The sequence below is a fragment of the Pseudonaja textilis genome, chromosome 10, assembly GCF_049901715.1.
Source record: "Pseudonaja textilis isolate UNSWEBS1 chromosome 10, rPseTex1.2, whole genome shotgun sequence".
Taxonomy (NCBI): Eukaryota; Metazoa; Chordata; class Lepidosauria; order Squamata; family Elapidae; genus Pseudonaja; species Pseudonaja textilis.
Window position 1 is genome coordinate 9,071,830 of NC_141999.1, and position 16,994 is coordinate 9,088,823.

General features: G+C 43.4%; 1 protein-coding gene across 1 annotated transcript in view; it reads left to right on the plus strand.

The window, feature by feature from the left end:
• Window positions 1–16,994, plus strand: part of GRHL3 (grainyhead like transcription factor 3) — a 53,904-nt gene that overhangs the window by 23,912 nt on the left and 12,998 nt on the right. Inside the window, exons 3-13 of the mRNA XM_026702601.2 lie at window positions 919–980; window positions 2,989–3,325; window positions 5,257–5,330; window positions 6,336–6,489; window positions 6,703–6,814; window positions 7,432–7,526; window positions 8,180–8,338; window positions 9,798–9,876; window positions 14,212–14,345; window positions 15,617–15,654; window positions 16,433–16,521. Coding sequence (XP_026558386.1) covers window positions 919–980; window positions 2,989–3,325; window positions 5,257–5,330; window positions 6,336–6,489; window positions 6,703–6,814; window positions 7,432–7,526; window positions 8,180–8,338; window positions 9,798–9,876; window positions 14,212–14,345; window positions 15,617–15,654; window positions 16,433–16,521 — 1,333 coding nt within the window. The remainder of the gene's footprint in view (window positions 1–918; window positions 981–2,988; window positions 3,326–5,256; window positions 5,331–6,335; window positions 6,490–6,702; window positions 6,815–7,431; window positions 7,527–8,179; window positions 8,339–9,797; window positions 9,877–14,211; window positions 14,346–15,616; window positions 15,655–16,432; window positions 16,522–16,994) is intronic.

Genomic DNA, 16,994 nt, shown 5'->3' on the forward strand with positions numbered 1-16,994 from the left:
TATGAAGAACATTCGGTGTAGAGATTAGGAGAATCTGGTGGGTGAACCCACAAAATGGCTGCCATAGCAAGCCTGTCAGATCCCCACTGAACAGAAGTCATTTCTATTGTTGCAAATAAACATGATGCTAAAGCAGTATTTCTCAACCTCGAGAGCATTTCTCAACCTTGCTAACTTCAAGGGAATGGGAAATGCTGTCTGAGGAATCCTGAGGAATCCACACATCTTCAAGTTGTCATGTGAGAAACACTGCCTTAGAGTGTCATGCAAATCCAGACCATCTGATTTGTATTTATAGCTGAGGGTATTGTGCAAACTAGAAAACTTGATTAATTTGGTCACCAGGTTAAATGCATTTTTGTCAACCCCCGTGCCCCTTTTAGCCTCCTGGGCCTCAGGGAAGCCTCCTGGGTGAAGCAGTGAGACAGTGAGGGGGATCCCAGCACAGCTGATCATCAGCAGAGCTGATCGTTGGGAGGGGGGAAAGAAATACCCTAAGGAGTGACTGAGTGGGGGAGAACTCAGTCAGTGATGTCAGGCATGCATGCGATAAGGACTGACTGGGTGGAGAGGGGCGGGGCCAGCCAGGGGCACGATTTGCCGGTTCTCCGAACTGCGCAGAATCACAACAACCGGTTCTGTAGAACCAGTCCACACCAGCAGAATTCCCACCTCTGCTTGAGAGTCTGTTTTTGCTGGCAGAACGATCGGGCCACCACAGGTGCCCCCGACAGGAGTGATGTCGAGCTGGCCACATCCACCTTGCTCCCCCACCCCCCCAGTTCAAACACAACACTGATGCGGCCCTCAATGAAATCGGATTTGACACTCCTGAATTAGACAATAGAGATTCAACCTGGAACATCATCCTGATCTGCAGGCCACGTTTATTTTTCATTGTTTTTCCTCCTTTGCTAGGTTCCAAAAGAAAAACGAATCCTTCCATCTGGAGCACCAGGGCGCAGTGAAGTTGGGAAGAGGTAAGAAAAATATCCGCCCCTTTTTGTAAACCGCTTGAGGGAGATGGGAAATCCCTATTATTTCTAGCAAATGAGGACTTCATAAATCCAGGCTACAAAACATCTGTTTCTTTAGTTCAAAAAAATAATTGGAAGGTGTGTCAGCAGGTGAAGACAATGGGAGGGCTGGACTCCACATTGTCTTATTAGGTTACAAGTTATGACAGATTTGGGGATGGGGGTGAACAAAGCAGGGCTGAAAAAACTACTCACCTGCCTATGGGGTCTGTGTTTGCCTCTTACCTGAATGGCCCTGATGCAACAGAAAGCTGAGTTGTAGGTTGGCTTCTTCCTATCTTGCTCCCATCTCTGGACTAGGATCAAATAAAAAATGCTAGTTATTGCAAGTTGTTTTGAAAAGCTTAACTGGGCTTCCAGAAGATGTATACTAACAACCTCTCTGGCTTGCCAGGTGCTGCTGAATTTGAATGTCCAGCAGTCCTACCATGCAGGCCTAATTGCAAGGGATCTTGGATGCTGTAGTTCAGCAACACTGATGGGACACCATTTGCTATTCCTAGTAGTGAAAGAGGATTCAGAAACCATGGGCAGAGGTGGTGTGCTTAGAAGGACACTTCAAGTTATCCTTAAAGGAGAGGGAGACAGATCCCATGATGGTTGGGGAAGATGGAAGAGTAGTCTTAGTTTTTCTGAAATGAGTTTATACAATAGGAACAAGTTTGTGTTCAGCCTTTCCAGGTAGACTGAACAGGAAGCAGAATCTGATCAGCTAATTCCACTTTATTGGAAGACTGTGTAACAGAATTTTGCAGCCTGATAGTACAAATTTCCCACCATCGCTATTATAGCCTGAGAAATTAGCGAGGTTATTTTCTTTGCTTATTATGCAGAGGCTGGCTACAGCTTCTTATCTCATCATCCCTTAGGCAGCATCCCTTCTCTCCACATTCCCAAGATCATTCTCACACACCATTACAGAGGCAGACTTTAGAGTGCCACTTTTGATGGGTACAAAGATTACAGATTAATAGATTAACAGAGTTGGAAGGGACCTTGTAGATCATCTGAATCTGTAATGCTATTTTCTTGGTTAAGGCTTGAATCTCAATAGGATGCCCCTAGATAGCTAAGGCCAACAAGAACTAGGAACAGCAGCATGGAGTATAAGGTTGATAAACAACTTTCTTTTTCTTTCAAAACAATTTATATCCATCCTTTCTTCCTTCTGGGCATCCATGCTTTCCAGAGAATTTCTCCTGTAGAGTCTCAATAGGCTGTATCACTTTGGACGCTGAGTGCCCTTCAGTTTTGTGCTTTACATCTGCTTCTGAACAACTGCATGGAAAATTGAAGATAAGCAGTTGGTAGGTTGGTTGGTTGCTAGGCCAAGCTAGAAGACTAAACAACTGGAACCTTTGGTTGGAGAAAGAACGGAACTGTGGAAGAAGGCAGAATTGGCTTGGCACTGAAATAATTATTTTTAACAAGATGGTGGACAGCAAAATCTTTTGAATCTTCTGCAGCAGGAAAAGAGGAACTTTCTGAATATCCTACAGCAAAGGTCTCCAACCTTGGCAACTTTAAGACTTGCGGACTTCAACTCCCAGATTCTGGGAGTGGAAAATTCTGGGAGCTGAAGTCCACAAGTTTTAAAGCTGCCAAGGTTGGAGATCCCTAGCCTACAGTCTTCCAAATGTTGCTGGACTACAACTTGTAGCAGCTCCACTCAGAATTCTGAGAGTTGTAGCGGAGCTGTCTCTGGAAAGCCGTGGATTCTCCATCCTTCCCTTGCAGAGAGTTTGGGGAAAGAGATTGGGTAGCAATGCAAATGGTTTTCCATTTAGCAGAATTAAAACAAAAGGATAATCTGATCAAGTTCTGATTATAGTTACCAAATTGAGATATGGTTAGTTCTGTAAGCTCCCACTCTGTAGATTCCTGTATTAAAGATCCTTCTGTTGGCCTTATGTTGCTAAATTATTTTGCTTGGTCCTTCCTTCTCTTTTAGGCATTGCCATGGGATGGAATACGAACCAGAGATTTCTTCTTTTGAAGGTTCTGCTCAGCTCATGAAGCTTCTGGCTGAAAATGTTTCAGTGAACCAAGAATATATGGACTTGCCCAAGAAGAACAGTTTAGCCTTTGAGGGCATCTCTTCTCCTCACAAGCCACCAGCTCTACCTCCAGGTCCCAGCAAACTGGAGAGCAATCCTGAGAACTATATGATTACTTCAGGAGACATGTATGACAATGGCTCACTTAATTCCCTCTTTGACTCCATCCACGTGGCTCCACCCCAACAGAGATGGCAGCCAGATAGCACCTTCAAAGAGGACCCTGAGGAGGTCAGAATTTATGCAAAATCCTTGTTTGATGTTATCACTCAATGGTGGTCTGCAGGGGATAACAGTGACACCCATAAGCCACGCTTCTCTAACCCCATGGCATCCAGATGTACTGGAGCACAATCCCCAGTATCACCAACCATCACAGCTGGTGGTTATACAAACTATAATGCAGCACATCTGGAAGATACCAGGTTTGGGGAAGCTGGGGAAACTATATATTAATAGATGGCATAAAATCCAGCTTGTTTTGAAATCCAGAATGTTTGGTGAATCTGAGGGAGGGCCACCTCAGCTTGGTCAGCCACCTGGCTTGGAGCCAAGCTGTGTGGTTCTGCCCACTTCTGTGCAGGATGTGACATGCATGGTATAAATGGGAGCAGCACAGATTGGGGTAATTAGGCGTTCAAAGGAGTGTCCCTTCATACAAAGTCAGCTGTCACAAAAATTCAGCAGGATGGAGTAGAGTTTGGTGGTGGTGGGGATGATGTCAGTTCTTCCTTAAATAGACTTCTTCCCTATTGTTATCCAGATTGTTCAATGGCTACAGCTTATTTCCAAATCACTCTTTCCCCTTAGAGTTTGCCAGTGTGAAAGAGTTGAGAAACAGGAAATTATAGAGGCTTGGTTCACCTTTAAGCAATTACTGACTTAGAATCGTGATGGGATTTGTTTCCTTTCATCCTGGCTCAAGGATAGACAACCTTTATGGACTTTATGGGCTGTGAAATAATATGGAATGGAACTCTCAAAAGAGATGCTTGTAAACCACGGTTAATGGCTTAATGTTCTGTGTGAGCTTTCTCTTGCCTTGCTTGCTCTTCTCTTTATCCTCATCCAGTCCTGGATCTAAAGAAAGCTGAGTAGGTTTCAGAATGCAAAACAATCCACACCAAGCTTTTTTTGGCGTTCTTCCATTGGGACACCACCTTTTATGGACCAAGCATAATTAAAAAAATATCTTAGCAACATCTTTGCAAACGTAGCTGAGAACCAAAGGAAGGTTTCCTGGAGATCAAAGAAAGATCTCCTATTTCAAACATTAGCACAACTGTCCCAACCTGGTCCTCCATTTGTATTGGACAGTAGCTCACAGAAATCCTTTTTTGGGGTCTGGTTGCTGATGGAATTTCTATTCCAACACCTTTAGACAACACAAGACAGGGGAAACCCCCCAGTTCCCATTTAAACCCAGAGTGTTTTCATATTTGCTTCTAGTTCATAAGCAGATTGCTAGCTAAGATGTGCTTTGGATTAGAATGGGTTTGGTAAGTCTTTTTCTGACAAAAACGTCCTCCTTCTGCACGTAATACAGAGTTTTTTCAACACTGGTAACTTTAAGAGTTGTGGACTTCAGCTCTAAGAATTCCATAGGCAGCATAGCTGGCGGGAGAATTCTGGGAGTTGATGTCTACATATCTTAAACTTGCCAAGTTTGGCAAACACTGATCTGACCCATAGCCACTTCCACTCTCTCTGTTCCTAAAAACTTGTTCTGGAGGTTGTAAAAAATAGCACTCTGGTATTCAAGGGCGGATTGTGTGGTTCTGGGTACAGGGTGGTTCCTGCTTGGTCTGCCATGTTGTCCTCCTTGTTTAGCAGCTGCCTGAGATAGTTAAGGGGGTGGTACTTTTTTTCTTAATACTTTGCTCCCCCACACAAAGATTCACCTGCTAGATATCTGTCTGCCCAGTTTACTTTGGACCTCCAAACTTGGCAACTTTAAGACTTGTGGACCTCAACTTCCAGAATTACCTATGCTGGCTGGGGAATTCTGGGAGTTGAATTCCAAAAGTCTTACAGTTGCCAGGTTTGAAGACCCCTGATCTAAGGCAGCAGGGGAGGCTTCAAAATACATATATACATATATAATACATACATACAAAATCAAATCAAATCACACCAAACTGTTCTGGTTTTGTTCTCTGCAGTCCTTGATATTCAATGATATTTTGAAGGCAGAAGCTCCATGTTCAGAAGGTTATTCCATCAGTGATGGCAAGACGTAAGTGTGAAGATTTTCTCCTGGACTATTTAATCTTCAATAGAGAAAAAAATAAGCTATATTTTTTTTAAAAAACAACAACAACCAAGCACTTCCTACATTGGTGCACATGGTGATCCTTCTTGCCTAAATGTTGAGAAGAGTTGGGGAGTTTCTCCTGAATTGGTGTTGCATTTCCATGAACCTACAATGGTGGCTCCATACAGAGATGGAGCTAATTTATTTTCAGTTCAGCTGTTGTGAATCCAAAATTTCTCCAACTCACTTTTCTAATTGAAACCCTGGAGCTCTGCAGCTGTTAGGAATGAACTGGTCTCCAATGACAGGAACATTGTGTTCCTAGGCTGTCCCTTCTCCTTGGATCTTTCTCATCAAAACACTACCATTTTACAATTTGCAGTTACATAGCAAAGAGTGAGACAACAGGCACAGAGTCCCTCGTGGCAATTCTCAAGTATGCGCCAAAGCACTTGAAAGCAGAATAAGAAGCAATGGGTGGAAACTAATCAAGGAGAAAAGCAACTTAGAACTAAGGAGCAATTTCCTGGTAGTTAGAACAATTAATCAGTGGAACAACTTGCCTCCAGAAGTTGTGGATGCTCCAACACTGGAAGCTTTTAAGAAGAGATTGGACAACCATTTGAATGAAATGGTATAAGGTTTCCTGCCTAAGCAGGAGTTGGGAGTAGAAGACCTCCAAGGCCCTTCCAACTCTGTTATTCTGTTCTGTTATTCTATTGCAGTGGGGTTTTTTGAACATAATTAAACACATCAGAGCAGAGTTGAAGATGGATGAGTTGTTGATTGATGCTGTTTTAAAACCTTCCCTATTGATTAGTGGAAGAGGGTTCTAGGTAGTACCTGAATTGGGATCTGTCCAGCTTTGTAGTTTCGTTATATTGGTGTAACTATAACGTTGAAGAAAACCAAGTTGACTCTGAAATGATTCCTTTTGTGTTTTACCAAGTAAAATCCCTTTCTGTTTCTTCAATGGTTCTATTCCAGTGACTTTGAATACACTTTGGGATCTCCCAAAGCTATTCATATCAAGGCAGGTGACTCACCCATGGCATACCTCAACAAAGGACAGTTCTACCCGGTGACTCTGAGGACTGTCGGAGACGCCAAATGTTTACACTTGTCCTCAAACAAAGTGAAGGTAAGTGACATGCGGCTGAGCATCCGCCAGAAACATAGCCTTTGCAGGGTTCATTATCAGAGCTATTCCAGCCAATAGCCATCGAGATTTCTGAAGTCACTATCAATCCTGAAATGTTACTCCAAAGTTGGGTTTGGTTTTGCAAGTGAATTTATGAATAAGCCCTTTGTAGAAGTTAACAGAGTCTATGTGGACTTCCTTCCCTTTTTCCAGAGTGTGGTGATGGTAGTTTTCGACAATGAGAAGATTCCGATGGAACAGCTCAAGTTCTGGAAACACTGGCATTCGCGCCAACCGACAGCAAAACAGAGAGTCATCGATGTTGGTATGGAGTATAACTACTTCAGGGTTTCTTGTCCAGGACAGAACAAAAAATGGAGAGGAGGGCTCTCTCCCAAACAACTAATCTGATGCCTATGGAGATAGTCATCCAGATCATGGTTTCCCCAAAGGTGCTTTTCCAAAAGGCCACTGGACTTTGTTTTTCCTTGAAGACATTTCGCTTCTCATCCAAGAAGCTTCTTCAGTCTGAAAAAAGCTCCTTTGGGTCAACTAATCTGGTAGACTTTATGTGAGCTGCTTCAGGTCCACGCGGCTGCGAAGCAGACCATTTCCCACTGTGATTGTATTGCCCACCTTCATGATCTCCTCCTCGTCCAGCTGTTTATGGAGATGGTGGAGAAGGCCAAGAATTTCATTTATCTCCTGGGATAGACTATGGCCATTCTTGTAACATCCATGGTCAGAATAGCTCTTAAGATGTGTGGAAGGTTGGATGGAGGTAGAACTATCCTAGATCTTAGCCACTGAGTCCAGAAGAAGGTTTAGGAGTAGTTCCGAGGAGTAAATATGGAGTTATCACATCTTTTTAAGGTATTGATAGTTAAGTAACTATAGCTGGTCAATTAAAGAAATAAAAGAAATGTTTTTTGTCTCTTTTAGCTGACTGTAAAGAGAATTTCAATACTGTGCAGCATATTGAAGAGGTAGCTTACAATGCGTTATCCTTTGTCTGGAATATCGCTGAAGAAGCGAAGGTAGGTTTGAAACATCAACAAGAGTACCTTTTAATACCAGGCAGGAAAATTATCCTGCATTTTTAAAAACTGTCTCTTAGTTAATTTAATAAAGAAGAATTTAGTTTAGAAAATTATTATGGTGTGTAGTGATGGGCCCAAGAGTTGTGTGTTAATGCCCTGACTTTCTCTGGACCGCCATCCCACCAGCACTGTCCTGTCTTCCTGGCTTCCCACATTAAATCCCATTCAATATTTGCAAGAGAAATCAACTCTCCTCTCATCATTTTTAAGTCATTGTGTTATTGTCACCCTGAAGAGGAAGTCCTGTCTCAAGGAAGCCCTTGAAAAATGGTTGGAGAATTTCTCCTTTGCCTGAAGAAATTTGGAAAAATGGCTCAACTAATTTTTATACCCATAAATTGGGTAAAGATTTTGGAAAATAGCACTTTGAACCAACCCATTTTCAATCATCTTTCCTTTGGGTCCTTTTGGGGGTTACACTGATCTTTTGACTTACACCTGGGTTAGGAATGGCTTCTCTGAGCAGTTAGTCTGGCCCGTTGCAATAACACCAACCCCCCCATTGGACACCCCTAAAACTTCAGGTGACCCCGCCTCTTTCAAGGCTACAATGGAGCTGGAACCATCATGCTTTCCATTTGCTTTTGCAGGTGTTTATTGGTGTGAACTGCCTGAGCACGGACTTCTCCTCTCAAAAAGGCGTGAAAGGTGTCCCACTGAACCTCCAGATTGACACTTATGACTACAGCACTGGCACAAACCGGCTGGTCCACCGAGCTGTCTGCCAGATCAAAATATTTTGTGATAAGGTAGAGTAAGGGGAGCCTTTGGCAAATGTTCTGCATGGGCTGCGTGTGTGTGTGTGTGTGTGTGTGTGTGTGTGTGTGTGTGTGTGTGTGTGTGTGTAGAAAGCCTCAGGGCAGCCAGGGGTCACCCTGTGTTGTTTCTTGAACACAAAGTGTTTTGGAGAAAAAACTTTGCAAGCAAGAGCTAAAGTGCCAAATTTGGGGTCCGAGGAGATTTAGAGATGAACAAGAGGACCTTCTGGCTTGAGGTTTTGCAACGTGTCCAACAGCCTCTCCCCAGCCCCCCAATTAAGCCTAGAGAGCAAGGACTCATTGGCATGAATGGAATTCCCATCCCACCCCATTGTCCCAAGTTTGAAGGTGATAGTTGAGGGCAAAGGATAAAGATAACTCTCTCTATCTTTCCCCACCATCACAATCCAGATCAACCCACCCACCCACCCCATGAAGCAATTATGTTTGAGGGTGGGGGAAACCCCGTCCTTATTCTCAAATCTAATTGGTAGGCAGCTGGGTGCAGGGATGGGAAGAAGAAGGAAGAGAGAGACGAATCAGCAAGAGCAATAGAAAGAAGGAAGAAGGTGGAGAGACCACAATGAAAGGTCCAGGACTTGGAATAAATCTACTGGTAGAGTGGGGCACCTGAAGATTGAGAGAGGCAGGGCACATGTTCAGTCAATGATTATGCATGGTCAGAGGACTCATTCTTGACCTATTAGATCCAGGCAGTGGTGGGATTCAATTTTTTTTTACTTCCGGTTCTGTGGGTGTGGCTTGGTGGGCATGGTGTAGCTTGGTGGGCGTGGCTTGGTGGGCGTGGCTTGGTGGGCATGGCAGGGGAAGATACTGCAAAATCTTCATCCCCTCCCCACTCCACCCCACTAACCTGCTTTCCAGCTCCGTTCTGCTGTGCAGGGCAACCAAAGAAGACCCAGCCAATCAGCTGGGACTCAGGAGGCAGAGAATAGATGGGGGCGGGACTAGTCAGAAGTGGGATTTGCTGGTTCTCCAAACTACTCAAAATTTCCACTATCGGTTCTCCAGAACTGGTCAGAACAGCTGAAGTCCACCTCTAGATCCAGGTGTCATGGTGGACAAATGTCATTTCACATGCCATGGCCTTACAAGGCAGACCACAGGAAACCCAGCCAGATAAGCTAAATTTAATTTATTGTTAAGCTACATTAACAGAACTTCTCAGCCTGAAAGTGCAAGTCTCCTGCTGCCACTTTTAGAGCCTGAGAACTTAAGGAGGGTCTGACTCTCTTGTTCCACCCACTGTGCAGTTGTGGGCCATGCTCCCTCTTATCTGACCATTCCTCTGGCAGTCCCTCTTGGCAGCATCTCTTCAGTCTCCCGAGGTCATTCCCACACACCATTACATGAAAAAAAAAATGTTTGTAGGTCTACCCTTAGCAGCCATGGATGTGAGAGTGAGGTTGTGGCTTCTCTCCTTTTCTAGGGGGCAGAGAGGAAAATGCGGGATGATGAACGCAAACAGTTCAGGAGGAAAGGAAAATGCTTGGATGCCAATAATAACGGTGAGTACAAGTGGAATAGCGGCCCCTTCAAACTGTTTGGAAAGGAGCCTTGATGGGTTGGTCCTGGGCCAAGAAGAGGAAGCTGCAGGGATGGTGACCATCAGAGACGCCTGCAAGATATGGTCAAAAAAAGTCAACATGGCAGCCACAGCAGTCAACTGAAATCTCTTCGTGTATTCTTGGGTTCTATGTAAAAAATGGACAGAGCTTCAATTGTTCCATTGTGGCCACCATCTTGATGCTTTTAACCAGGAGTGGAATTCTACCTGGTCGGTCCAGTTCTATAAAACCGGTTGTTATGATTCTGCCCAGTCTGGAGAACCAGCAAACTGCACCACTGGCTGGCCCCTCCCCTCCCTGCCCACTCACTCCTTACCTGGCATACACGCCATCAAACTTGCCTGCTCAGTTGCTATTTTTCCTTCTTTTTTTCCCCGACCATCAGCTGTTCTACTGTGCCAGGAAATTTAGATTAGCTAGAAAGCAGGAAATCATTGGATTTCTTGCTTTCTAGCTAATCTAAAAGCAGAGCTGAACCTTCCTTAGGACTGAAGTTTTTATTTTTTCAGTGCAGACTCAGGCAGCAGATTGCAGAAAGGTAGATCTCTGAGTGAATCTGCGATTCTGTGAACAACTCAATCTGCCTTTTTTAATAAGAAATTCAATATTTACATATTTATAATATTTACATACAAGCCACGCCCATCCAGCCACATGACCACCAAGCCACATGCACAAATTAGGCCACACCCACAGAACCAGTTGTTAAGAAATTTGAATCCCACCCCTGCTTTTAACCACACTCTGCAGAGACACCCTAGTTTCTGGGAAATGAAACTCCTGTTGCTTCATGTTTTTTGAGCTGCTTTCCTGCTTTGCACAACTCCAGAATCAGATATGGGCCTTTGTGGTCTCACCCTGCCATTTCTTTCAGCAACTGAGACAGCTTAGGGACAATGGACCTCGGATTGCACGAAAGGCAAACTTTCTCTTTGAAATACCGAAACTCCGTAGTGGTTCTCCATTGGTGGGAACATCTGCCTCGCCCAGCCCCATTAGTTCCCACGGTCTGGCAACCCACACTTCCTTCCCTCCCTTTAGAGCAGAGTTCCCCAACCTTTACGGGTTGATGGCCCATGGAGGGGAGGAGGGAAAGAGGGGATGGTTTTGTGGGAAGGGCAGGCACATATGCTGCTGCTCACGTGAGTGGGGCCAAGAGTGTCCATAACACTCATGCAAGTGAGGCCCCAAGTGCCCACAATGCTCACATGGGCTGTGCATCCGCATGCACCAGCTGGCCACTCACATGGCCTGGTTGCAAATGGGTATTAGGATTCCAGCAATTGCCCTAATTAAACCATGATTCTCCAATTGAGCACGTTCACGGCAGTGGTGGGATTCAATTTTTTTTTACTACCAGTTCTATGGGCATGGATTGGTGGGCATGGTAGGGGAAGGATACTGTAAAATCGCCAGTCAGAGGTGGGATTTGCTGGTTCTACGCAAAATTTCCGCTACTGGTTCTCCAGAACTGATCAGAACCTGCTGAATACCAGCTCTGGTTCATGGGCTGTGTGTCATCATTCATGTTGTCCAATTAAATATATTCGTGGGTAAAAGCTCTGGTATTTTAGTTACAATCTTTTAAAGATAAGAGTTGGAATGTACTTTCGCTTCCAAACTGCTGCACTGCTCTTCCACATTTCCTTCCTTCCCCTCCACTTTTTTTTTAGGGCAACTACTAAAACAAGCATAGGAATTTTTATGAGTTGACAATGGGCCACGGACCATTAGTGGGGCCCAAAGGTTGGGGATCCCTGCTTTAGAGGCTGAGATGTGATCGCCAGACTCTTATTTCATGGATCTTTTAAAAACAACAAGGTAGACCCCTTGGTGGCTTTACAGCTCCCCACTGTAGCGACTGCTCAGATGGGGGCTTTGATTGAGTTGCATACAGGTGCCCCTCGACTTACAACTATGACTGAGACCAGAATTTCTGTTGGTAAGCAAGGCAGTTGTTAAGTGAATCAAGCCTGGCTTTATGATCATTTTAAACAAATCACTACGGCTGTTAAGCAAATCGTGTGTGGTTGTTAAGCAAATCTGGCTTTCCCCATTGACTTTGCTTGTCGGAAGCCAGCTGGGAAGGTTGCAATTGGCAATCACATGACCCCAGGATGTGGCAACCATTTTAAATCCATGTTGGTGGTCCAGCACCTGAGTTTTGATGGCCTTGGGGATGCTGCAATGGTTAGACATTCAAGGACTGGTTGTAAGTCACTTTATTCAGGACGGTCATAATTTCAAATGGTCGCTAAGCAAAAGGTTGTAAGTCTAGAAGAACCTGCAGTTTGTATTTCTCTGTGGCTCAGCTGATGGAGTTTTGATGAGTTCACAATGTTGTCAGCCTTTGAGATAGGTGGCAAAGAAGATGACCGTGGATTGGCTTCCAACTGCTTTTAAGGATTCGGGGAATAGAAACAGCATCACCATTTGCAGCCTAAAAAGACTCTGCTCCAGCAGTCAGTTGCTTTAGGGTTGCACAGATGAACAAGAGCATCTATTCTTAGTCCAGCTAGACTGATCTGGTGCCCTCTAGATAAATCAGTGCAATTCTGGTAACTCCCAGCTGCCCAAGAGACTAGCCATAGACTCCAGGTCTGCTGGACAGTTTTCTCATTCCACCTAGGATCCAGGCCCAGCTGGATTTAAAGTCCTATTTTAAAATCCTTCTCTTTGCTTATTCTGTTTTATTTGTTTACCTATGAGATCTAGACCCCATAGGTTGACACATGCCCTCTGGGAAGCTTACAAAACAAATCCATATTCAAAACATAATAAGTAAGATGTCAAATAAAAACAGCCATAAAAACCACAAAAGGGAGAAAAGCAAAAAAACGGTCACCAAGATAAAAAAAAAAAGCAGCTAGAACTAGTTTCAAGAGCCTTGTGATTGCTCCAAGCCCACAAGGAAGGTTTGGCACACTCTACCTAGGGCCTTCAAGATAGCAAAGAAAAGGGCCAAGGGAAAGTCCCTGGAGTAAGAGCTTCGTTGTATGGACACCACAGCCTGAAGGCTTGTCATTCCAGTAACCACCAGTCAGGTTTCCAAAAATGGGGAGGCTATAAAGAACATGTATGATTTGACCATGAGGGTCATATAAGAAAAGATAGTCCTTAGAGATTTGTTTTGGGACCATCAACATGACCTCCATCTTTTGCTCACTTCTCTTCTCTGTCCTTCTTCTTCTTGTTGTTTTGGTTCACCTTTCTGGGGATTGAGGTTGCCATCTTCTGGATTTTGATCTCAGTTTAGGAATGAATTCTCAAAGGACTTCTTGAAATGATTGTTGCCAGAAAATCGAGTACAAGTTTTCTTGCCTTTCATAGGACAATCTGCAGGCACATTTTACCAATCTTGAATCGGGTTGAGCATATTACAGACAAACTTTGGATTCTCCAAAATGCCATCTATGAAATAGTAACAGCACTTAGACTTCTATACCACTTCATAGTGCTTTTACAGCCCTCTCTAAGTGGTTTGCAGAGTCACCCTATTGCCTCCAACCATCTGACTCCTCATTCTACCATCTTCAGAAGGATGGAAGCCTGAGTCAACCTTGAGCTGGTCAGGATTGAACTCATGGCAGTGGGCAGAATTAGCCTGAAATACTGCATTCTAACCATTTCACCACTATGGCTCTTAGAATGGTTTCAGAAGGCTTTCAAATGGATGGCTTTGTGTTAAGACACTACTGTATTAGATTCAAGACTATTTGTTTATGGACTTGTTAAAATAGCTTTTCAGTTATATCTGCTTTTTGGGTGAATTTATTTATCCTCACACCAAAATCTATACAACACAGATTTCAGGACTCATGGTGGTTTACACCACCACTAAGGAAAATACCAATATATAAATAACCACAGAAGACAACTAAAACCAGAATTACAGGCCTATGTCTAGGAAAAGCCCATCCCCATTAGCACCCATAGTCCCTGATATATAAACAGTCTTAAGGGACTTCTTAAAGGTCAGGTGATTAGGGCACCAATGAACTTGGCACCCAATTTTTTTCCATTTTGAAGTAACTTCTAATGCTACCAGCCCCAAGGCGATATTTGCAGGTTTTCTATTTCTTCTTAATGTTTTTGGTTCTTGTTTCACATGGGGAGGAAGAACACCAAGTTACAAATAGAATCATAGATTTCTATGGTTTTGTAAGATGCCTCGTGATTGTGTAATAAAGACAATTTTAAAAACTACAAAGTTTCTGTTAATTTAGAATAAGGAGTGTGATTTAAAAACCATAACTTTATCTTTTAATCTTTCAGGTTTGAAAAGCTGTTTAGTTTCAAGCTTTCGCAGCAATGAAATCACTTACCTCAAGCCCCAAAGTGACTTGGAAACCCAGCCAGTCTTATTCATCCCAAATGTTCATTTTTCAAACCTCCAAAGATGTGCAACGGTAAGGCTCCTCTTTTAGCCCTGCAGCTTATGCCAAGAACCTCCAGAGTTCCATGAAGAAAACGTGGACTTCGGAAAGGATTCAGGATGACCTTCAGTGAGGGAGAGGATTCACATCTAGATGTAGTCCAGTGGTTGTCCAGAAGGCAAAGTCTTCATAGGATGATAATTAGAGAGCCATTTTAAAATATCAGGGTAGAAAGCCAGGGACTGTGAGTTCTAGTCCTGGTTTAGGAAGGAAAATGGACTTTGTAACTTTGGACCGATCACCTGGAGATTGTGAATTCTAATCTCTCCTTAGAAATGAAAGTTGACGAGCGACTTTGGGCCAATCGCCAGGAGACTGTAAATTCTAGCCTTGCCTTAGGGATGAAAGCCAACTTGGTTGGCTTTGGGTTAAAACACTTTCTCTCAGCTCAACTCCTTTTACAAGGTTTTTCTTATGGGGAAAATAGGAGGAGGAAGGATTGATTATTAGTTATGTACACTGCCTTGAATTACTTATAAAAATAATAAAGGCAGGATCTAAATTATAAATTCTTAATATATTACAACTCAACATAAACTAGTGTTTATTTCTTCCTAGCTAATAAGTTAGTAGACTTTGTTGTATATGTGATATGTAGGTTCATTTAATTTTTATATCAGCGGTGACCTAAATATGTAGAACTAGGGACAATGTATTCATGTGACAAGGAACATGCTTATCCAAGAGAGTCATAAAGCTGTTTGGTTTGGTTTGGTTTGGTTTGGTTTGGTTTGGTTTGGTTTGGTTGGCTGGATGACCCCATTCCATTTGATTAATATAAGGTTGAATGTATCATGCAAACCCCCAAAAATGGATTATTCATGACCAGGTTAAGCTTATTGTGTGAACATCCAAATATTTGGTCAGCAAAGCCATCATTTGAGGCTCTGCTCCAGAAAGAAACACATTCTGTGGAGATGAAATATGATTTGGACCCTCTATCTAACCTTCCTTAGAGAAACAGAGGAGCGAAGGAGAGCAGTAAGGTGTGTAAAAGTGTTTAATTAGTTGGGTATGACATACATCCCAAGGGGAATGTGGACGTATATTGAACAGCCAACCTCTGATCCAGCAAGCTATTTAGTAAAGAAGATACCTTGAGTGGAATTTCCACGTAAGCCCCTTTGAAGAAAAGGCAGAATCTAAATCTAATAAATATAGCTTTGCTATGTTATTGCAAAGGGGGGAAGGGCTTTAAAATGGCTGTTCATCTTTGATTAAAACATCTCCCTCCCTCTTTATAGGTATTACCTACTGCTGGAGCTCCACATGATTCCCACAGGTATGTAATACATTTCCTTTGGTGGTTGAGGCATTGATGGGGTCAGCAACCTGAAATGCTTTTGGACTCTGAGACCAAAAATGTGTTTGCTTCCCCATACCTGTTGCCTTTATAACTCATGGAAACTCAAATATTTAAGTCTTTGATTCAGGCATGGGTTTACATTCAGGCCTTCAGGGCTCTGGGCCACGAAACTCTTTGAGTGCTGCACATTGGATGACTTTCAGCCAATCACTGTCTTGGTTCAGCAGTTTCCATGTGGGACAGAATAGTCAATAATTTCCATCTGGGGATATATAAGGGTCTAGTCTCAAATGAGGGGAGGACACTTCATTTGGGGTGTGTTTATGAGTAGTAGAGAGAGCAGTCCATCAACATATATATCAGCATAACGGCCTCATTCAAATGAAATAAAATGAATTGTCCCTTTTTATTAAGGACAAAGCTTTGAAGTTGGTCTGTCCATCCACCCATCCATCCACCCATCCATCCATCCACCCACCCACTCATCCATCCATCCATCCTTCTATCCATCCATCCTCTTTTTGTTCTTGGCGGTTTCCCATAAGGTGGATTAAGCTGAGAAATGTGACTAAATCCACTTGAGGACTGTGAGGGGCCTTGAATTTGAGTCTTTCCAGTCTATAACTCCCTCTTTAACTGCTGCACAGTCTAGATTCAGTTAGGGACATCTGATCTGTTTGGGAAGATCCCGTGTGATTTGTATATTAGGCCAACCAGGAGATGTTCTAAGTTCCTTTCTTTTTCCCTACTTCAGTTTGCCCTTAAAGCGGAGCTGCCCTTCCTTCCCCGACGAATTTGATCCCATAGCCGCAAAACAAGCAAAAGAAGAAGACCCCCAACGAGGTAAGTTGGAAGTGGCAGATGTCTTCTGCATGCCCAGGAGCCTCATAGCCCAAGAAAAAGCATGGAGTCCACAGATGCAGAAGGATGCATCCCTCTGTTTGTTAACCACAACACTAACATGTCAGAGTGGCAAATTAGCAAATGGACAGGTGACCAAACTTGACTGTCTAGGGTCCTGCTTAGCCATGTCCTTCATTGTCCCATCACAATTAAGGAGAGCAATTGATGGGTTTTTTCCCACTGGAAGGTGCTATTCTGGAGAAAGAAATGAAGGTCAGGGAATCCATCAATCACTTTCCTTAATTTGTCCTGTACTAAGACAATAAGCACGATATCGCTTTCCCTTTTTCTGAGGCAGAACAGGGACAGGCATTGAGGGCAGTGAAGTTTGTGCCAGTGTCTGGGCCCAGGGAGAGTACAGAAACATGGAGTGTGGGGGATGAAGTTGTAAGGAATGCAAAAAAGGACAGGAA